At 43.2% G+C, this 23692-nt stretch overlaps 1 protein-coding gene across 1 annotated transcript in view; it reads right to left on the bottom strand.

Annotated features, from left to right (window-relative positions):
* MAP6 (microtubule associated protein 6) overlaps nt 1-11563 on the bottom strand; it is a 97219-nt gene extending 85656 nt beyond the window's left edge. Inside the window, exon 1 of the mRNA XM_053562100.1 lies at nt 10189-11563. Coding sequence (XP_053418075.1) covers nt 10189-11390 — 1202 coding nt within the window. The 5' untranslated portion in view covers nt 11391-11563. The remainder of the gene's footprint in view (nt 1-10188) is intronic.
* Between the last annotated feature and the right edge of the window lie 12129 nt (nt 11564-23692).

Here is a 23692-nt window from a genome sequence, read left to right on the forward strand (position 1 = left end):
GTCCCAGCTACTCGGAAAGCTGAGGCAAAAGAATCACTTAAGCCCAAGAGTTTGAGGTTGCTGTGAGCTGTGACGCCATGGCACTCTACCCAGTTGGACAGCTTGAGACTCTGTCTCAAAAAAAAAAAAAATCTAAGGGTATGTGACCCTTATTTGATAGAGAAGATGCCATAAATTAATAAGGAAAAGTTAAACTTCTAAAGAAGTTATAATTTGGGCGGTGCCTGTGGCTCAAAGGGGTAGGGCGCTGACCCCATATGCCGGAGGTGGTGGGTTCAAACCCAGCCCCAGCCAAAAAAAAAAAAAAACTGCAAAAAAAAAAAAGTTATAATTTAAAGATGACTTTCCATGCACGGGGAAATGCAATCCCTACCTCACTCCATATATGAAGATATAATCCAGTTAGATTACTAAAGAGCTAAATATAGAAATAAAGCTTTAAAACTGTATCATGTAATTTTGTGGAGACTATTATAAAGTAGGAGTGAAAAACATAAGATTCAAATAAATAAGCTTTACCATGTTTGTATATGGGAAAGTTCAGTACCTTAAAGATGACAAATCTCCCCAAGTAGTTTATTCCCAAGTAAAGTCTGCATTCACCTGCCTCAAAATTACCTAGAGTGCTTGTTAAAAAACAAAAATTCAGGGCAGCTCCTCTGGCTGAGTGGGTAGGGCGCAGGGCCCATATACCGAGGGTGGCAGGTTCGAACCTGGCCTGGCCAAACTGCAACAAAAAATAGCCGGGCGTTGTGGTGGGCGCCTGTAGTCCCAGCTATTCGAGAGGCTGAGGCAAGAGAATCGCCTAAGCCCAGGAGTTGGAGGTTGCTGTGAGCTGTGACGCTATGGCACTTTACGGAGGGTGATAAAGTAAGACTGTCCCTTAAAAAAAAAAAAAAATTAGGCCCATTTTAAATCTACTAAGTCAAGATGTCTGAGAATGTAGTCCAGGAATCTGCATTTTAAAAAGTTTTCCACATGATTCCTTCTTGTGCTAAGTTTTGAGAACTAGTCTTATGGAAGTAGGTGGTCAACTGAGTTGCACATTAGAATCACTTGAGATAGCTTTAACAATTCAGATCCCCAGGCTACACCCAGACCAATTAAGTCACATTTTCTGGGCAAGGCATCCAGATGCATCCACCTTTTTATTTATTTTATTTATTTATTTTTGAGATCAGAGTCTAACTATATTGCCCTCGGTAGAGTGCCGTGATGTCATAGCTCACAGCAATCTCTAACCCTTGGGCTTACGTGATTCTCTTGCCTTAGCCTCAGTGATTCTCTCCCCCAGCTAATCGGGGCTACAGGAACCCACCACAAGGCCCAGCTATTTTTCTTTTGTTGCAGTTGTCGTTGTTGTTTAGCTGGCCCGGGCTGAGTTGGAACCCACCTCCCTTGGTGTATGTGGCTGGCGCCATAACCACTGTGCTACGGGCACCGAGCACATCCACCTTTTTAAAGCAGAGATTCTAATGTGCAGAGGTTGAGGACCACTGCCCTAGGTGAAGGTGCATCCAGACCATCCAGAGTAAGGTCTATAGAGTTTGCTGCCCTTCTCCCTTTGAACATTTACTTCTAGTGCTAACCTAATAAGATGTGGAGCAAGAGGGACTTTACCTAACAATTGCAATCAGTGTAACCTGGCTTATTGTACCCTCAATGAATCCCCAACAATTAAAAAAAAAAAGATGTGGACTTTATCTGGATTAAGGAAGACACAATTTCCTTACATCAGGATTGTAACTTATTCTTTTGTATCCTAGCACCCTGTCTGGTACATAGCAGGGTTTGGTGGTCATTTTCTGAAATAAATTGAGATAAATGAAACTAAATGAATCATTATGTAGGTAAATAAAAAACTCCCAGAGCTCTAAACATTCCATTGAATTCAACAAATCTATGTGGCATGTAGGTACAATGTTAGACTGTAAGAGGTACAGAATGAATAAAATACAGTCCTCTTTAAGCATTTTTGATATGGTAGGGGAGGCAGTTATGGACAAAATTATTTTATAATCAAGCAGAAAATGATAAGACGTCAGAAAGTAACAAGAGAATAGAATAAAAATTAATTCTAAATGGTAAGACCAAGGAAGGTATTGCTATAGATTCAATACCTTGAAGTATCTGAGATTAGCCTTGAAGTATTGCTGGGACTTACCCAGGAGGGAAATGGGAAGTTGGGGCATTAGGGCAGTTCTGCACAGCATAAACTAAGTCAGATGGGCCTTGCTCTGACCTTCACACAAATCTATAGGGCAAACATTAAAGATTCCTTTTCTTCTGACTACCTTGTTACTACTATCATTTTTTCAAGTATTTTGCCTCTGGTTTATTAGTTCTACCTCCTGATGCCTCAGCTGATTTCTTCTAGGAAAAATTTTCATTAGCATTTCTATTGGGAGCACCTGCTGCCCTATCTGTCTCTACTATCTGATGTCCAAGGCAATGCCAAAGGACTTTTAATCTCTTCCTTATGACTCATCTAATTTCTAATTGAGAATGCCAGGTCTAAACTCCCAAAGGGCTTCCCAGTGCAATTCATCTTAACATTAAAAATTGAAATAAAGGCATATTTCTCAATTTTATAATATCTATGTAAACTGAATGTATTAAAAATTAATCAACTTCATGATTCTGAATAATTCTAAACATATCTCAGATACCACTTGAGCACAAAAATTCCTGGCTAGACTAATTCGCACATAAATTGGATTTAATTTTGACCAAATATTTTTGTAATTTCCCCTTTACAATATTATATTTTTTCTAATTTTAATATCCAGTGTATCCATATTAAGTAGAATGATTTTGAAATATTTCTTCTTTTTGTACTGTCTGTAAGATTTGGAATAATCTGTTTTTTGAAATTATCTTTTACTTTTTTTTTTTTTTTTTTGTAGAGACAGAGTCTCACTTTACCGCCCTCGGTAGAGTGCCGTGGCGTCACACGGCTCACAGTAACCTCCAGCTCTTGGGCTTACATGATTCTCTTGCCTCAGCCTCCCGAGTAGCTGGGACTACAGGCGCCCGCCACAACGCCCGGCTATTTTTTTGTTGCAGTTTGGCCGGGGCTGGGTTTGAACCCACCACCCTCGGCATATGGGGCCGGCGCCCTACTCACTGAGCCACAGGTGCTGCCCGAAATTATCTTTTACTTTTATTTATAAATATTAGTTGTCTATTTTTTGAGACTTTGGAAAAAAAATAATAAGAAGTTAACTGATGGTGGCGCCTGTGGCTCAGTCGGTAAGGCGCCGGCCCCATATACCGAGGGTGGCGGGTTCAAACCCGGCCCCCGCCAAACTGCAACCAAAAAATAGCCGGGCGTTGTGGCAGGCGCCTGTAGTCCCAGCTACTTGGGAGGCTGAGACAAGAGAATCGCTTAAGCCCAGGAGTTGGAGGTTGCTGTGAGCTGTGTGAGGCCATGGCACTCTACCAAGGGCCATAAAGTGAGACTCTGTCTCTACAAAAAAAAAAAAAAAAAAAAGAAGTTAACTGATGATTCCATACTGAACCTCAGAGTCAAAACATTCTATAATAGACATACTCTTATTTGACAATGTGAATGTTTCTTTCTTTGCATTATTATTATTATTATTGCTCAATATAAAAAAAAAAAATTCCAGGGCAGCGCCTGTGGCTCAGTGAATAGGGTGCCGACCCCATATACCGAGGGTGGCGGGTTTAAAAAACCTGCCCCAGCAAAACTGCAACAAAAAAATAGCCAGGCGTTGTGGCAGGCGCCTGTAGTCCCAGCTACTCAGGAGGCTGAGGCAAGAGAATCGCCTAAGCCCAGGATCTAGAGGTTGCTGTGAACTGTGATGCCATGGCACTCTACCAAGGGCAATAAAGTGAGACTCTATCTCTAAAAAATAAAAATAAAAAAATTCCAGGCTAGTATGAGCAGAATTAGATGAACTGAGGTTTTTTTGTTTTATTTATGTATTTATTTATTTTGAGACAGAGTCTCACTCTGTTGCCCTGGCTAGAGAGCAGTGGCATCATCATAGCTCACTGTAACCTCAAAACCCTAGGCTCAAGCGATCGATCCTCCTGCCTCAGCATCCCGAGCAGCTGGGACCACAGGCTCATGCCACCACACCCAGCTAATTTTTCTGCTTTTTGTAGAGATGGGTGTCTCACTCTCACTCAGGCTGGTCTCCAACTCCTGGCCTCAAGTGATCCTTGGCCTCTTAGAGTACTAGGATTATAAATGTGAGTCACTGAGCCCAGCCGCAGATGAACTGTTGTTGAATAGGAAAGTTTTCTCAAAGCCATAGTGTCAAAGGATAGCTAATGTTATTTACGGTTGTACATTGTAGGAGAAAATCAATTAGCATGTACAGGATTCTGAATGTTGAATGTGTATTTTACATTACATACCAATATAAATATCAGTATTAAGCTGACAGATATGTGTCCTTTCTCCAAGTGAAATACTCACTTTGATGTCATGTGACAGATGTCACTTATAAACCCCATGAGATGAACTAGTGACCATGGTATATAAATACACTGCGATTTATGTAGAGTGGCAGAAGAAAAGAGTTCGTAAATCAAATCATCACTAAAATGGAGCCAAACTTGGCTTCTAAGGTGATGAAAGGAGTCGTAGCAAGAAAAAGACATGTGAGACCATGGGAAGGAAAATCAAAGTTCTAGATAAAGCAATAATTGCCAAGCTTTTTTTCTTTACAGGGGTTTTGTTGTTGTTTTGGGTTTTTGTGTTGAGACACAGTCTTGCTCTATAGCTGTGCCTAGAGTGCAGTGGTATCATCATACTCACTGTAACCTCAAACTACTGTGCTCAAGTAATCCTCCTGCCTCAGCCTCCCAAGTGGATGGGACTACAGGCATGCACCTCCACACATGGCTAATTTTTTCTATTTTTAGTAGACCCCAGGCACTGTGGCTCACGCCGATAATCCTAGCACTCTGGGAGGTCAAGGTGCGTGGATTTCCCTTAGCTCACAGGTTTGAGACCAGCCTGAGCAAGTACAAGACCTCGTCTCTAAAAATAGCCAGCCATAGTGGCGGGTGCCTGTAGTCCCAGCTACTTGGGAGGCCGAGGCAAGAGAATCTCTTGAGCCCAAGAGTTTGAGGTTGCTGTGAGCTATGACGCCATGACACTCTACCAAGGGGTACAAAGTGAGACTCTGTCTTAAAAATTAAAATATATATTTTTAGTAGAGATGGAGTCTTGCTCTTTCTCAGGCTGGCTTCAAACTCCTGACCTCAAGCAATTCTCCTGCCTCAGCGTCCCAAAGTGCTAAGATTACAGGCATGAGCTACTATGCCCAGCTTACAATGTATTTATTGAACATCTTATTTCTTCCTATCTACTTTCACTCAAAGTATATTGACCTACTACTAGTTAATTTCTTTTTCTGGAACAAAAGATAATGTTAAATTTCACAACAAATTTGTCATACACTTAAATTGTCCATTAAAGAAACCGGTGTTTCTTAGCAACACTCATTCTTTTAGTTTTCAAAACCCTTCTGATTATGTGCAAAATGGTACTCTTGGCCTCAAATTCATAGGCATAATTAAATTTTTCAGACTACCTGAATTGATAAAAATTTTTAGGTATTCAAATATTTTTTTGTCCTACTGATAGAATTCTGATAGTTGCTTAAAATAAATATTCTCATCAGCTGTGAGAGCACAGCAATCTCCCACCCAATCCAATCATTTCCAGGATGTGTATAATTCAAACTATGAAACATGACATGCTTATTGCATGCTTAAAGTGTTCTCATATCAACCCCAAATTAGTAATGAGTTATATCTGACAGGTGTGGTCATTCCTTGACTGGCCAATCATCCCTAAACAAAGCCAAGTCCTGCCAACTCGGAAACATAAACTGAATAGGATCACTCAAGAAGATTTAAGAATCTGAAATTTCTCTTGATTGGCTTTGATTATATGGAGGTGAGGAGAGAGCACTCCTGCCCAGGGGCTAGGGGATGGTAAGGTTCCACAGGGTAATAGAATGGGAGTAGGAAGATGACGAGGCCAGACCACGAATCTGTGACATTAGGTTAGCATTAGGGTTCTCAGGGAATGAAAATCAAGAAATGAAGTAGGGGCTGGGTGCCCATAGCTCAATGGTAAGGGCACTGGCCACGTGGGTTTGAACCTGGCCCAGGCCAACAACGACAACAATAAATAGCCAGGCATTGTGGTGGGAGCCTGTAGTCCCAGCTACTAGGGAGGCTGAGGCAAGAGAATTGCTTGAGTCCAAGAGTTTGAGGTTGCTGTGAACTGTGACATCACAGTAGGGCGACATAGTGAGACTCTGTCTGAAAATAAAAAAAAAAAAAAGAAATAAAGAAAGAAAAGAAATGAAGTAAGACTTTGTAAACAAGAACCAGAAAACTATATTTTGGCATTGGTTTTTATGCCTCTTGTTTTCTCTTTTCTTTTGATCGTCCTTTGCTAGCAGCTTAAAAATATGGTGAAAATTCTACCTCCTTGTGGCTAGCCAAGTAAAAGGTTACGTGTCCTTATTTGACACAAACCTTTAAAAGGAAATAGTGTACTCCTGGGGGCCAGTGTTGTTGTGATAGCAATAAGCCAAGAGACAGATGCCAAGTAGGAAATGGAATTCAGCAAGATGGGAAATGCTGGGATCGGGGGAAGATTTTGTCTTAACAAGAGAGGGTGTCTACATATGCGAGGCTTTCCTCAGCATATAAGGGAGTGTTTACCATGTTCACTGGAAAAGGACATCAGTCTGACGTGAGGCCACATACAGGATCTTGGCCAAGGACATTAACTTTCCTGCTGCAGGAAGGAGACAATTAACTGGGTGCAGCATTGATGAAGGACCCCATAAGCCACATTTCAAACACCTCTAGCTCAATTACTAATCATACACAGCTTCTTCCTGAGAGGTTCCAAACCCAACATTACATGTTCAGACTCATCTGTGATCTGCTAGCTATGTGTTGTTGGCTGAAACATAAGGGTAGGATTGACAGCCAAGCTAAACGTTCAAAAACATATATTGGATGGATGAAGGGCAGGAAAGCAGACTGGATGGGTACAGCAGAGGGAAAATTCTAGAAGGAAAGAGAACTAGCTATCTAGATAGGTTTCCATGCTTAAAGGCAACCATTTACAAGGAATTGATGTGCTAAGGAGAGAGAGTGAAAAGCACATCTAGAGAAGAGGAAGGAAAGGAGAGAGAAAGGAGATGCCTCCAGGGGAAGAAAGAGGCATACAGAAAGTGGAAATCGAGAATAATGAGGCATCCTGTAGAAGGGAGGAATGGAACATACTGATTACCAGTATGTGCCAGGCATGAACTGTTCTCCAGAATCAGCTCCTTTAATCTTCACAATGTCTAGCACAGTGTTTGGCACATAGTAGATACTCAAAAATATGTTTAATATTTAATAGTAAATCAATAAATGAATAATTCTAAGAGATGTCTATGATCAATTACATCTTACAAATAAGAATCTGAGGCCCAGAAAGATTAAGATGCCTGCCCAGTGGGTTACGGCTAGTAAGCAGCAGAAGGAAACCCACTGCAAAGCCTCAGTTGTGAAAGGTGGGGGATGATGTGTAAGGATCTTTCAGGTAATCAAGAAAAGGTAGCGTTGATGCTTGGGCATTGCCCAGGGACAGAGAGAGGGAGAGAAGAATGAAAGATCAGGCTGAAGATGTTAACAAATGGAAAAACATACCATGCTCATGGCTGGGAAGAATCAACATTGTTAAAATGTCTATACTACCCAAAGCAATATATAATTTTAATGCAATTCCTATTAAAGCTCCATTGTCATATTTTAAAGATCTTGAAAAAATAATACTTCATTTTATATGGAATCAGAAAAAAACTCAAATAGCCAAAACATTACTCAGCAATAAAAACACAGCAGGAGGAATCATGCTACCAGACCTGAGACTGTACTATAAATTGATAGTGATCAAAACAGCATGGTAGTGGCACAAAAACAGAGAAGTAGATGTCTGGAACAAAATAGAGAATCAAGAGATGAATCCAGCTACTTACCGTTATTTGATCTTTGACAAGCCAATTAAAAACATCCAGTGGGGGGCGGCCCCTGTGGCTCAAGGAGTAGGGCGCCGGTCCCATATGCCAGAGGTGGCTGGTTCAAACCCAGCCCCGGCCAAAAACCACAAAAAAAAAAAAAAAAAAAAAAAAAAAAAAAAAAAACATCCAGTGGGGAAAAGATTCCCTATTTAACAAATGGTGCTGGGTAAACTGACTGGCAACCTGTAGAAGATGGAAACTGGACCCACACCTTTCACCATTAACTAAGATAGACTCTCACTGGATAAAAGATTTAAACTTAAGACATGAAACTATAAAAATTCTTGAAGAAAGTGCAAGGAAAACTCCTAAAGGAATCGGCCTAGGTGAATATTTTATGAGGAGGACTCCCCAGGCAATTGAAGCAGTATCAAAAATACACTACTGGGACCTGATCAAACTAAAAAGCTTCTGCACAGCCAAGAACATAATAAGTAAAGCAAGCAGACAGCCCTCAGAATGGGAGAAAATATTTGCAGGTTATACCTCCGATAAAGGTCTAATAACCAGAATCCACAGAGAACTCAAACGTATTAGCAAGAAAAGAACATGTGATCCCATCTCAGGGTGGGCAAGGGACTTGAAGAGAAACTTCTCTAAAGAAGATAGACACACGATCTACAAACACATGAAAAAATGCTCATCATCCTTAATCATCAAAGAAATGCAAATCAAAACTACTCTGAGATATCACCTAACCCCAGTAACAGTAGCCCACATAACAAAATCCCCAAACCAGAGATGTTGGCGTGGATGTGGAGAAAAGGGCACACTTCTATACTGCTGGTGGGAATGCACACTAATACGTTCCTTCTGGAAGGATGTTTGGAGAATACTTAGAGACCTAAAAATAGATTTGCCATTCGATCCTATAATTCCTTTACTAGGTTTATACCCAGAAAACCAAAAATCACAATATAACAAAGACATCTGTAACAGAATGTTTATTGCAGCCCAATTCATAATTGCTAAGCATGGAAGAATCCCAAGTGTCCATTGATCCATGAATGGACTAGCAAATTGTGGTACATGTATACCATGGAATATTATGCAGCCTTAAAGAAAGATGGAGACTTTACCTCTTTCATGTTTACATGGATGGAGCTGGAACATATTCTTCTTAGCAAAGTATCTCAGGAATGGAAGAAAAAGTATCCAATGTACTCATCCCTACTATGAAGCTAAATTATAGCTTTCACATGAAGGCTATAACCCAACTATAGCACAAGACTATGAGGAAAGGGCCAAGGAAGGGGAAGGGAGGGGCGAGGTTAGGGTGGAGGGAGAGTAATGGGTGGGGCCACACCTATGGTGCATCTTAGAATGGGTGCAGGCGAAACTTACTAAAGGCAAAATACAAATGTCTACGTACAATAACTAAGAAAATGCCATGAAGGCTACTTTGAACAGTTTGATGAGAATATTTCAGATTGTATATGAAACCAGCACATTGTACCCCTTGATTGCATTAATGTACACAGCTATGATTTAACAGTAAAAAAAAAAAAAGAAAGAAAGAAAAGAAAAGAAAAAAAATAGCCAGGCATTATGGCAGCCACCTGTAATTCCAGCTACTTAGGAGGCTGAGGCAAGAAAATCGTTTGAGTCCAAGAGTTTGAGGTTGCTGTGAGCTGTGATTCAATGGCACTCTAACCAGGGCCACAAAGTGAGACTCTGTCTCAAAATAAATAAATAAATAAATAAAAGAAAGAAAAAACGAATTCTTCTAGAAGGATGAGGACCCTGTGGAAAGCCACCAAGATCCTAGGTGACAGCTGATCCACCAAGGTGCAGCAGGTGAGTTGGGTGGGGCAGAATGGAAGCACAGCCTGTGTGGAAATTGCAATGAGTCTCCTTTGGGCAGACAGAGATCTAAGGTGGGGCAGTGATTGGGGAAAGGGGGCTACAGTGGTGAAGACAAAGAGCTGGGATGGATGATACTAACAGATTTCACACAGGTCAAGGCAGCAGAGAAGTCTGCAATGGGAGGTTGCCGGGATGTGGCAGGGACAGGGCGTGGTCTGGGACCTGCACTGGGGCGCTGCGCCCTGGACAGTCTGGGAGACGGTAAGGGTGACTAGTCCGGTTGGGTGAGCTTCAGCTCGCATCTCACCTGTAAGAGCTGCCCACTGCGCTCGCCGTCTCCTCTCTGATTTGCCGGTTGAGAGCGTCCGCTGCTGCGCGCCCCTTGACACTCTCCAGGCCGGCGGCCTGGACCTGGGCCTGAGCCAAGGGCAGCGGCGTCTGCTCCTGCCCCTGCCCCTCGGCCCGTCGCACCATCCAGGCGGGCCCGGCCTTCCTGCGGGTGTCGCGATCGTCCCCACCAGACGCTTTTCCAGCCGCCGGGCCACCAGTTCCGGCCTGAGGCTGGGCCTCGGGCAGCGGCGTCTGCTCCTGCCCCTGCCCCTCGGCCCGTCGCACCATCCAGGAGGGCCCGGCCTTCCTGCGGGTGTCGCGATCGTCCCCACCAGACGCTTTTCCAGCCGCCGGGCCACCAGTTTCGGCCTGAGGCTGGGCCTCGGGCAGCGGCGTCTGCTCCTGCCCTTGCCCCTCGGCCCGTCGCACCATCCAGGCGGGCCCGGCCTTCCTGCGGGTGTCGCGATCGTCCCCCCCGGACGCCTTTCCCGCCGCCGGGCCACCTACTCCTCCAGGGGCCGCCTCTTGCTCCGAGGCCTCAATGGTAGCCTGCATGGGCCAACGCTCCTGGCTCTGCGGCCGGCGCTTAGGAGCACTGAAAACAGGTGCGGAAGCCTGGGAGGAAGTTGGGATCTGCACCGGCTTGGGGATCCACGGGTGGTCCCCGCGGCGCGGCAGTGGCCAGGCGCGGAAATCCTTCTGGTACTGGGTCTCGCGCTCGAAGGGCACGTCTGAGGGCTGGTACTCACTGCGCGGCCGGCAGCTGGGCTCGGGCCGCTGCACTTTCCAGGCGCGGTAGTCCTGCCGCATCACCGAGTCCGCGGGGCCGGTACCGGAGGTGGAGCCGGAGCCCAGGCCGGGGCCCGGCCCAGTCCGGCCCGGGGCAGTCGCCGCCTCGCGTTCGCCGCCGGGCGCTGGCGCCGGCCCAGTTGCCCGGGCAACCGCATCCACCTCGCCCTGGGCCAGCTGCGTCTCTATGGCAACCGCGCGCGCCGAGGGGGGAGCCGGAGCCCGCTGCGCCTGCTGCTGTTGAGGCGGCGGTGGCTGCGGCGGGGCCCCCGGGTGCTCCGTAGCCTCAGAGTACTTGGTGAAAACCAGCGGCACGGCGATGTCTGCCTTGTCCAACTGGTTCCAGAAGCGGGCGATGCAGCAAGCCCGCGTGATGCACGGCCACGCCATGATGCTGGCTGCAACCCTGGCCCTCTCGCTTTCTTTTTGTGGTTCTAAAGCAAGTCTCTAATCTTCCTTCAGCCTTCGACCCCGACCGGCCAGTGCGTTCCCACCGTTTTCTCCCTCCCCCGATGATCCTGAGCTACCTCTCTCTCTTCCCTCAGAGCGCACCGGGGGACCTTCGCTAAGATAGTCTGTAAAGTCCCTGGATTACCGGTTACAAACGCCTTTGGGAGTGCAGTCTTCAGCGGGCGCCGAAGGGCGAGGTCGGGCGTCCCCCGAGTCCCTGGCGAGGGCGTCTGGGAAGCACCCCTCCCTGAGGCCGCGGTGGCGCGCAGACCCCAGCCGAGCGAGGAGAGGTGGCTGCCGGCTTAAGCCATGGCGCAGAGGAGGGGTGGGGCGGTGTGGCCGCAGGGCGCACGGACCCGGCTCGATTCTCCTTCCCTCCGGCGTCTGGTCGCAGCCGGCCACCTAGCAGAGCCCGGAGGCCATCACTGCCAGCCAAGAGCAAGCCCCGCTGCCTGCGTCGCTGCCCGCAATGATGCCGCAGCTTCTGCCGCCGCCGCCGCCTCTGCTGCTGGGAAGCGTCCCCACCCTATTCTGCAGCTCCGGGTCGCCGTCGCTGCCCGCGATGATGCTGCAGTCCCTGCCGCCGCCGCCGCCTCAGCTGCGGGGAAGCGGCCCCACCCTTTCCTGACGCTTAGCAGGGGGAGAAAAAAATTCAGGAAAGATGCTGAGAGAAAGCGCGCTGCAGAAAAAAAATCAGCTGCTGTCGTCAGCGCGCGTTGCCGGGAGCTTATCCTCTCTCTCTCCTCCTTTCTCTCTGACGGCTCCTCCCTTCTCTGCTCCTGGGCAACTGAAGAATCTGGGGCCTTGGTGGGTTCCAATCCCAAGCTCGTGACTTCTTGCTGTCCTTTGCACTGGTCGCTTCACCTCCAAGGAGCCTGAGGCTCCTGTTTTGTAAAATAGGGCCAATCGTTGCGGGGTGGGGGGCAATAAAAATTTAAAATATGGAGGAAACTAGTGAAATTCTTGTCCCACAAGAGACGCCTTTATGGGGGCCGACGGCGGGGGGGAAGGCTGCTGCTAATGACCAAGGGCGCCAGGCTGTACTTGAGCCCAGTTTGGCTGGCTCCTCATTCAAGGACTTTCCGATCTTACTGACAAGCCTTGCTCAGATGCGTGGGAATGCGAGACCCAAGGCTGGTGGCCCCCTCCCTTGCTGTTCCTTTTCTAGAGGATCCTTGGGAAGGGGTGTCTTACACTCTTTCAAGAACTACCTAGTCCCTGTTCAGTCTATGCGCCACACTGGAGGAGAAGTGGTGAAAAGAAGACTCCTGAGTAGGAGAGTGCCCTAGGAAAGGACAGGGCCTGAGCCGCAGGGGCTTTCTGGGGTGTTCCTTCCCCTCCCCTTTGCTCCTCTTCTATCTTGGAGGCAGAATAGATTTTGAAGTCTTACAGGCTTGACACTTACTGTGTCACTTGGGCAAGTTGGGTCACCCCAGACCTCTGTCTCCTCATCTGTAGAATGAAGGAAACAACAGCTGCCTCAAAGTGGTTTGTGAGGATAGTTAAGGACTCTGAGTCTAATCAAATCTGCAGGGATTCAAATTCTGGATTTTGTAGCCCTTAGCTGCCTGGCAATGGGAAAATCACTGCAACTTTCTGACCCTCAGTTTCTTGTATGATTGGGGAGGGGTTGTACCAATCCTGAACTTACAAGACTGTTTCAAGAACTAAGCTGAAATAATGCACTAAAAGTGCTTACCACAACACCTGACATATAGCAATGGCTCAATAAATGGTAGCTATTAGTATTCAAAAGGCCTACCCAGAAGACCCATAGTGGAGCTTCCCAAGCAAGCCACTTGACCACCTTCTCCAGGAGATGTCCTGTTCCTCTAAGTATCTTTGGTGCCCCCTGTCCTGCCTCCCCATTTATGTTCCCTGCTAGCTGTATCTACTGGCCTTCACTTCTTTCCTCTTTCCCCCTCCAATGTAGGCAGAGTTTTCAATATCAGTTAAGCTGGAAGTACTGGTGTTTCTGAGGGAGAAAGTCATTTATGTGTTTAGATTAGGAATTGATTGCAAAACACAGCTTTTTTTTAAACCCTAGAATCACATAGGACGAAATGACAGTTCTGATTAGTCAATTATCTGCTGAACTTCCTCCCACTTGGGTCTTTGCCTCCTGGTGATTTGATTTGAGTTCCATAAATAAAATGATGCCTGGCACTGCTTCCCAGTCATTAGGAGTTACATTTCTGTAAACAACATGATCTGGTATGACGCTTCCTCCCCCTGATCCTGCAGAACTCCCTGTGATTTGGCTGATGTTTTTTCAATGACTTCCAAAGGTAAAAACGACTAAAAACTGGAGGGGAGATGTCCAAAAGTCATTGAGACTTTACCCTTCTTTTATTTAGTAAATCTAATCTCCTTATGCCTACACTGTGCCTTAGGCACTGTGGGGCACAGATGGATTTTAGCTCTGGAGGAGCCCTCGGTTGTAGGGGTGTGTTATGAGAGGACTGAGAGACGGACACCTAAGTATATAATTAGAAAGGGACATCTATGGTCAGTGTCACACTGGTGTTGAATGAATGACTAAGGCGGATGAGTAGGTGTTCCAGCAGGAGAAGTGTAAGTAAAAGTGTACCAAGTGACTTTATCAGAACATTCCCTTCCACATTTTTCACTTGGATGTTAAAGACACATTCAATTATACAACCTCCTTGGAACATCCAGTGGCCCTATGAGGCAGACAGGTCTAATGGGCATCTGTTACATAGCTTGTTCAGTATCCATTCCAGCAGCCATGGCACCTCATTATTTGACTTTTGAGAACCATTCCTCTCTTACTTTCAAGCCATGAGGTTTGGGTGGGGTTAATCCTACCCCATCTGGCTTCCGGGGGTGAGCCTTCCACACCTGTTTACCATTGGACTACATGTACCTGGCCAAAGCAACTAGTTTAGTGATAGGCATGTGATCCACTTGGACCAGTTACAAGAAATCCCAGACTTGGCAGCGCCTGTAGCTCACTGGGTAGGGTGCCAGTCACAGAAACCGAAGCTGGCAGGTTCGAACCCAGCCCGGGCCAGCTAAAACAACAATGACATCTGCAACAACAACAAAAAAAATAGCTGGGCATTGCAATGGGCACCTGTAGTCCCAGCTACTTGGAAGGCTAAGGCAAGAGAATTGTTTAAGCCTAAGAGTTTGAGGTTGCTGTGAGCTGTGACACCACAGCACTCTACTGAGGGTGACGGGTGACATAGTGAGACTCTGTCTCAAAAAAAAAGAGAGAGAGAGAATCACACATCAACAATTTTAGAATTTCAGAATAGAATGATACAGTCCTAGAATCCTAAAATAAATGAATGTTAAGAATCCAAGAACCTTGGAATTATACAATCTTTTCTTAAGTTTTTTTTTTTGTTGTTGTTGTTTTTGCAGGCTGTTATGGACTGCATGTTTTTGTCTCCCAAACTCATATTTTGAAACCCTACCCTTCAATGGACTGGTTGGTATAAGGAGGTGAGGTTTGGGGAAGCTAATTAGGTATAGATGAGATCATGAAGGTGGAGCTTCCATCATGGGATCAGGGTCCTTATAACAAGAGAGAGGAAAGCTTGCCTACTCTCTTCCCCATGTGAAGCTATAATGAGAAGATGTACCAGCACCTTGATCTTGGACTTCCTAGGCTCCAGAACTGTGAAAAACAAACATTTGTTGTTTAAGCCCCATCTGTATGTTCTGTTATGGCAACCCAAACTGAGTAAGACATAGACTAAAAACTTCTTCCTTTTATTCAACCAAAATAAGATTTCTTGCAATTTCCATCTTTCCTGAGACCACCATATGACAGCGTTTTAAAGTCATGTCTGAAAACAGCTACTATATCCCCTGGTCTCTTCTCAAGAGATTCCCCATTTTTTTTTTTTTTTTTTTTTTATTGTTGGGGATTCATTGAGGGTACAATAAGCCAGATTACACTGATTGCAATTGTTAGGTAAAGTCTCTCTTGCAATCATGTCTTGCCCCCATAAAGTGTAACACACACCAAGGCCCCACCCACCTCCCTCTTTCCCTCTTTCTGTTTCCCCCCCCATAACCATAAGTGTCATTATATCAAAATTGAGTACATAGGATTCATGCTTCTCCATTCTTGTGATGCTTTACTAGGAATAATGTCTTCCACGTCCATCCAGGTTAATACGAAGGATGTAAAGTCTCCATTTTTTTTAATGGCTGAATAGTATTCCATGGTATACATATACCACAGCTTGTTAATCCATTCCTGGGTTGGTGGGCATTTAGGCTGTTTCCACATTTTGGCGATTGTAAATTGAGCTGCAATAAACAGTCTAGTACAAGTGTCCTTATGATAAAAGGATTTCTTTCCTTCTGGGTAGATGCCCAGTAATGGAATTGCAGGATCAAATGGGAGGTCTAGCTTGAGTGCTTTGAGGTTTCTCCATACTTCCTTCCAGAAAGGTTGTACTAGTTTGCAGTCCCACCAGCAGTGTAAAAGTGTTCCCTTCTCTCCACATCCACGCCAGCATCTGCAGTTTTGAGATTTTGAGATGTGGGCCATTCTCACTGGGGTTAGATGATATCTCAGGGATGTTTTGATTTGCATTTCTCTAATATATAGAGATGATGAACATTTTTTCATGTGTTTGTTAGCCATTCGTCTGTTGTCTTTAGAGAAAGTTCTATTCATGTCTCTTGCCCATTGATATAAGGGATTGTTGGCTTCTTTCATGTGGATTAATTTGAGTTCTCTATAGATCCTAGTTATCAAGCTTTTGTCTGATTGAAAATATGCAAATATCCTTTCCCATTGTGTAGGTTGTCTCTTTGCTTTGGATATTGTCTCCTTAGCTGTACAGAAGCTTTTCAGTTTAATGAAGTCCCATTTGTTTATTTTTGTTGTTGTTGCAATTGCCATGGCAGTCTTCTTCATAAAGTCTTTCCCCAGGCCAATATCTTCCAGTGTTTTTCCTATGCTTTCTTGGAGGATTTTTATTGTTTCATGCCTTAAGTTTAAGTCCTTTATCCATCTTGAATCAATTTTTGTGAGTGGGGAAAGGTGTGGGTCCAGTTTCAGTCTTTTACATGTAGACATCCAGTTCTCTCAACACCATTTATTGAATAGGGAGTCTTTCCCCCAAGGTATGTTCTTGTTTGGTTTATCAAAGATTAGGTGGTTGTAACATGTTAGTTTCATTTCTTGGTTTTCAATTCGATTCCAAGTGTCTATGTCTCTGTTTTTGTGCCAGTACCATGCTGTCTTGAGCACTATGGCTTTGTAGTACAGACTAAAACCTGGTATGCTGATGCCCCCAGCTTTATTTTTGTTACAGAGAACTGCCTTAGCTATACGGGGTTTTTTCCGGTTCCATACAAAATGCAGAATCATTTTTTCCAAATCTTGAAAGTACGATGTAGGTACTTTAATAGGAATGGCATTGAATAGGTAGATTGCTTTGGGAAGTATAGACATTTTAACAATGTTGATTCTTCCCATCCATGAGCATGGTATGTTCTTCCATTTGTTAATATCCTCTGCTATTTCCTTTCTGAGGATTTCATAGTTTTCTTTATAGAGGTCCTTCACCTCCTTCGTTAGGTATACTCCTAGGTATTTCATTTTCTTTGAAACTATGGTGAAGGGAGTTGTGTCCTTAATTAGCTTCTCATCTTGACTGTTATTGGTGTACACAAAGGCTACTGACTTGTGGACATTGATTTTATATCCTGGAACGTTACTGTATTTTTTGATGACTTCTAGGAGTCTTGTGGTTGAGTCTTTGGGGTTCTCTAAGTATAAGATCATGTCATCAGCAAAGAGGGAGAGTTTGACCTCCTCTGCTCCCATTTGGATTCCCTTTATTTCCTTGTCTTGCCTAATTGTATTGGCTAGAACTTCCAGCACTACGTTCAATAGTAAAGGTGACAGAGGACAACCTTGTCTGGTTCCAGTTCTAAGAGGAAAAGCTTTCAGTTTTACTCCATTCAGTAAAATATTGGCTGTAGGTTTGTCATAGATAGCTTCAATCAGTTTTAGAAATGTGCCACCTATGCCTATACTTTTCAGTGTTCTAATTAGAAAAGGATGCTGGATTTTATCAAATGCTTTTTCTGCATCTATTGAGAGGATCATGTGGTCTTTATTTTTGCCTCTGTTAATATGGTGGATAACGTTTATAGACTTGCGTATGTTAAACCAGCCTTGCATCCCTGGAATGAAGCCTACTTGATCATGATGAATGACTTTTTTGATGATAAGCTGTAATCTATTGGCTAGGATTTTGTTGAGAATTTTTGCGTCTATATTCATGAGTCAGATTGGTCTGAAATTCTCCTTTCTGTTTGGGTCTTTTCCTGGTTTTGGTATCAGGGTGATGTTTGCTTCATAGAATGTGTTGGGGAAGATTCCTTCTTCCTCAATTTTTTGGAATAATTTCTGCAGTATAGGAATAAGCTCTTCCTTGAAGGTTTGATAGAATTCTGGAGTGAAGCCATCTGGACCAGGGCATTTTTTGGTTGGAAGATTTTTTATTGTTTCTTTGATCTCAGTGCTTGAAATGGGTCTGTTCAGGAGCTCAATTTCTTCCTGGCTGAGTCTAGGGAGAGGGTGTGATTCCAAATATTGATCCATTTCTTTCACTTGTCAAATTCCTGGGCATAGAGTTTCTGGTAGTATTCAGAGATGATCTCTTGTATCTCTGTGGGATCAGTTGTTATTTCCCCTTTATCATTTCTGATTGAGGTTACTAGAGATTTTACTTTTCTATTCCTCGTTAGTCTGGCCAATGGTTTATCTATTTTATTTATTTTTTCAAAAAACCAACTCCTTGTTTCATTAATTTTCTGAATGATTCTTTTGTTTTCAATTTCATTGATCTCTGATTTGATTTTGGATATTTCTTTTCTTCTACTGAGTTTAGGCTTAGATTGTTCTTCTTTTTCCAATTCCATAAGATCTCTTGTGAGATTGTTGATGTGCTCTCTTTCTGTTTTTCGAATGTAGGCATCTAAAGCGATGAATTTTCCTCTCAAAACTGCTTTTGCAGTATCCCACAGGTTTTGGTAGCTTGTGTCTTCATTGTTGTTATGCTCAAGGAAGTTAATGATTTCCTGTTTTATTTCTTCCTGCACCCATCTGTTATTCAACAGAAGATTGTTTAATTTCCATGCCTTTGGGTGGGGTCAAGCATTTTTGTTAGAGTTGAGTTCCACCTTTAGTGCCTTATGGTCTGAGAAGATACAAAGTAAAATTTCAATTCTTTTGATTCTGTTGATATTTGTTTTGTGTCCCAGGATATGATCAATTTTGGAGAATGTTCCATGGGGTGATGAGAAGAATGTATATTCTTTATCTTTGGGATGGAGTGTTCTATATGCGTCTATCAAGCACAGTTGTTCTAGGGTCTCATTTAAGTCTCTTATATCCTTGTTTAATTTCTGTTTAGAGGATCTGTCGAGTTCTGTAAGAGGAGTGTTAAGGTCCCCTGTTATTATGGTATTATCAGATATCATATTGCTCAGACTGAGTAAGGTCTGTTTCAAGAATCTGGGAGCATTTAAATTGGGTGCATAGATATTTAGAATTGAAATGTCTTCTTGTTGTATTTTTCCCTTGACTAATATAAAGTGACCATCTTTGTCTTTTTTGACTTTAGTTGCTTTAAATCCACATGTATCTGAAAATAAGATTGCAACTCCTCTTTTCTTCTGAATTCCATTTGCCTGAAAAATTGTCTTCCAACCCTTAACTCAGAGCTTTAATTTGTCTTTTGAAGCCAGGTGTGTTTCTTGCAGACAGCAAATGGATGGCTTGTTTTTTAATCCAGTCAGCCAATCTATGTCTCTTCAGTGGGGAATTCAAGCCATTAACATTTATTGAGATAATTGATAAGTGTGGTAGTATTCTATTCGTCTTATTTTGTGAGAGTCCATTGCTTAGTTTTATCTTTTGCATCAGTGTGGAGGTTAGGTTCTGTCCTTTAATTTCTGAGTTCTTACTTTGCTGCTGATCCATTGTGGTGGTCAGTGTGCAGAACAGGTTGAAGTATTTCCTGTAGAGCTGGTCTTGTTGTGGCGAATTTCCTCAATGTTTGTATATCCGTAAATGATTTGATTTCTCCGTCAATTTTGAAGCTTAGCTTAGCAGGGTACAGAATTCTGGGCTGGAAATTGTTCTGTTTAAGTAGATTAAAGGTAGATGACCATTTTCTTCTTGCTTGGAAAGTTTCATTAGAGAAGTCTGTGGTCACTCTGATGGATTTGCCCCTGTAGGTCAACTGGCGCTTACTCCTGGCAGCTTGCAGAATCTTTTCTTTTGTCTTGACTTTGGACAGGTTCATCACAATGTGTCTTGGAGAAGCTCGGTTAGAGTTTAGCGACCTGGGGTCCGATAGCCCTCTGAAAGCAGTGTGTCAGAATCTTTGGTGATATTTGGGAAATTTTCTTTTATAATATTCTCTAGTATGGCTTCCATTCCTCTGGGGCATTCTTCTTCCCCTTCTGGAATTCCTATAACTCGTATATTGGAATGCTTCATAAAGTCCCATAATTCTGACAGTGAACGTTCTGCTTTCTCTCTCTTCTTTTCTGCCTCTTTTACTATCTGAGTTATCTCAAAAACTTTGTCTTCTACCTCTGAAATTCTTTCTTCTGCATGGTCTAACCTGTTGCTGATACTTTCCATTGCATCTTTAAGTTCCCTGATTGACTGTTTCATTTCCTTCAGCTCTGCTATATCCTTTTTATATTCTTCATATCGTTCATCTCTTATTTGATTCTGTTTTCCTTTCCTTTCCTTTCTGAATTTCCTTTTGGTTATTTTCCACTTTATTAGCAGTTTCCTTCATTGTTTCCATCATTTCTTTCATTGTTTTCAACATGTGTATTCTAAATTCCCTTTCTGTCATTCCTAACATTTCTGTATAGGTGGAATCCTCTGCAGTAGCTACCTCATGGTCCCTTGGCGGGGTTGTTCTGGACTGGTTCTTCATGTTGCCTGGAGTTTTCTGCTGATTCTTCCTCATGAGTGATTTCTTTTATCTGTTTCCTTGCCCAAATTTTCCTTTCACTTCCTCTTGCTCTTTAAGTTCTCGTGCCTGTGGACTAAGGGTTACAGGACCAGAAGGGTGAGAAGGTTGAAGAGCAAAAAAGGGATGAAAGAAAGGAGGACCAAGTGATAGGAAAAAAAGAAGAAAAATAGAGAAAGGAGAGGGAGTGGGTAAAAGGAATAATGACAAAAAGAAGAGAGGCACAGAAAGAGGGAGACAGAGCAGTATAGGTGTACAGTAGCGTACTTTGATACAACCTTAAAAAAAAACCACCTTCTGGGGGTGCCCAGTTGGGTGGTTCCCTTGAAGTCAGCAGCTCTTGGCTAACCTGATCAGACACAGTACCCCACCTCCACGAAGTAGAGAGGAAAGACAAAAATGCTATAAATCAAACCAAAACAAGCAAACAGAAAACTTTACGGGATAAAACTGGCTGGAAAAACCAAATAGTAGTGGTGGAAACGCTAACAAAAATGAAGTTCTAATTATTGAAATAGGCAGCAATGGGAAATTATAATGAAACTAGAAAAATTGAGAAAGAAAAAGGATCTGTATGGAAAAGGTTGAACATAAAAAACAAAACAACAATCAACAACATCAAAATAAACAAAAAAAACAACCAAACCAAAAAAACAAAAACACAACCAGAAACAAAGCAGTATGTATATGTTATTGAATATTGTCTGGGCAACACGTGGTCTTCTGGGGTATGAGATGTTAATCACAGTTCTGATACGACTGGAGGCTGCTAGTTTCTCAAACCCCAGCAGGTAGACACCCTAAATCTCTCTTCAGCCCACTTAAAAGGCACTTTGAACTTGTTTACTTGCTGAGCAGAAGCTTTCCCAGGGAAGTGCTTGTCGCTGGAATCACTGCTGAAGTGGCTATCCACTTACCCTGTGTGCCAAAACTGGTCTCCCTCTGCCCCCGAGGGTTAGGGATGCAAGGCGGCTCAGACCCCGCCCTTAGGCTACTTGGTCACTGGGTTACCAGCTCCCACCCAATTCCAGCTCTGCGACCCTGAGGGCAGAGCTTGCCGGGGCAGATCGCTCACAATGGCTGCCTGTGACCCAGAGCCAAACACTATTAGTTCCGTCTGGTTCAGCGGCTCAGACTGGGGCCCTAGACAAAGGCCAAAGTTCTCCACACTCCTGCTCAGGCTCTCCCCAAGGCAGTTCAGCTGAGTGCCAAGTCCAAAGACACCAAAACAGTTCACAGGTAAGGCCTTTCTGGTTTGCGGTCTCGCTGCTACTGAACTTACAGTTATGGGCGGATTTAGACGGATTGAACACACGCGACCACTTGCCGGTTTTCCACTGTTTTAGTCCTCCTCTTGGGGTCCAGAAGTCTCTTGCTGACTCCCTGTATCCTCTCAGGGGTGATGATAGGCAGATCCCACCAGCCAGAGAAGCCTGGAGTCCTATCTCCCCAGACTCACGGTGCCCAGATGCAAGGAAGCTGTTACTCGGCTGCCATCTTGCTCCGCCCCTCGAGATTCCCCATTTTTTAATTTAGTATAATATTATACTAAAGCAAGATACTTTGAGACTGTAGATCTCCTGTTACTTATCAAACTTCCCTCCACTGCTTTAATATTTATTGGTGGCTCTTGTCTGGAACAATTATTATTATAGTATTTGCCAAATAGTGATTTTCTAACTCCAACATTCCTTCTACATTTACTAGTTAGCATCTTTGTTTATACCAGTACAGATTCAAAAATTCTTATTTTTGTTTCATTCAGTGTAATCAATTACTCTCACTTTTTATTCTGATGCTTATATTTTATTCTGATGCTCAGATTTTCCCAGTGGGAGACCCTAGGTGATGGCTCTGCAGTTCCCTTAAATAAATGACACAGATACATTTTAAGTTCTATACTGAGCATGTTCCCTGCCTTCCTTTCTCAGTGTTGCTACCAAGACCGTGTAGATGCATGTTTTTATAGTTTTCTTACATCTACACGAACCTATAATAAACATCTTTTCTTGAATGTTACTATGGTTTATGAAGCTCTTACAATATTCCCTTCTCACTTATCAATAGGAATTTGAGATTTATCCATCCTGATACATCTAGATCTGGTTAGGCCATTTTAATGCTTTCTGGCAGTTTGTTATATGATAAACCACTTAAATATGCATATATTTAATACAATTTAATGTATATATTTAATACAATATATTGGGTTGTTTCTACTTTTTAGCTATTACAATTAGTACAGCATATTTTTTCCTAGGTACGTTTCCACTGGGCATGTGAGAATAATTCTATAATATTGATAATCCAGAAGTGAAATTTCTGGGTCATAGGGTATATGCCTCTTCAGACATATGAGGGAAAAATTCTCTCCAAAATGGTTCTACCAGTTTACACTCCCACTTCTGGTACATGAGAGTTTCTATATCTCAATTTCCTCACTGGTATCTATTACTACCAGATTTTTACATTTTTGCCAATCTGATGGATTGGAATTTGAATACTAATGAAATGAACATCTCCTCAAGTGCTCATTGCCTATTGGAGTTTTTGTGTTTTCCCGATTTATATGCTTGGCTCCTTTATCTATCAGGTTGTTTAACTTTTAAAAATCAGTTTTTAGAAGTTTTCATATATCCTACATATTGATCACCTATGGTTTATATGTATTCCAAATATCATCTTCCAGGCTGTGGCTTATCTTTTAACGTTGTTTATAGTACCTGTTCACATACAAAGGCTCAAAAAAAATTTTTTTTGAGATACAGTCTCACTATGTCTCAAAAAATAATTTTATTTTGAGACAGAGTTTTCTTATGTCACCCTCGGTAGAGTGCGTGGCGTCACAGTTCACAGCAACCTCTAACTCTTGGGCTGAATGAATCAATCAGAGGACCAGCAAAAGGGATACTGGGAGGAATAGCAGTGTTGTACCATTGTCAGGAAAGAGATGAACAGGCATCGGTGAGGATGGGGTTCAGATCTGCACAGCAAAGAAGTCAAGTGGAAGGTTCTAATAGGAGATACATGTAAAAGGACGGAGGGAAATGGAGAGAGGGTTAGGAATGCAGATTTGAGAGTTATCCTTCATCATCTATTAATGTCTTGTTCACCTGTTCCCTCTTCCATCACTGCATCTGTCTCTATCCTTGCATCTGCGTTTAGTCACCAACTTACAAACTTTTGAGTAAATTGTGAGTCAAGTCATGGACACTGGGGAGACACTAACCAATAGACAGTCCCTGT

This window comes from Nycticebus coucang, chromosome 14 (assembly GCF_027406575.1).
Source record: "Nycticebus coucang isolate mNycCou1 chromosome 14, mNycCou1.pri, whole genome shotgun sequence".
Taxonomy (NCBI): domain Eukaryota; kingdom Metazoa; phylum Chordata; class Mammalia; order Primates; family Lorisidae; genus Nycticebus; species Nycticebus coucang.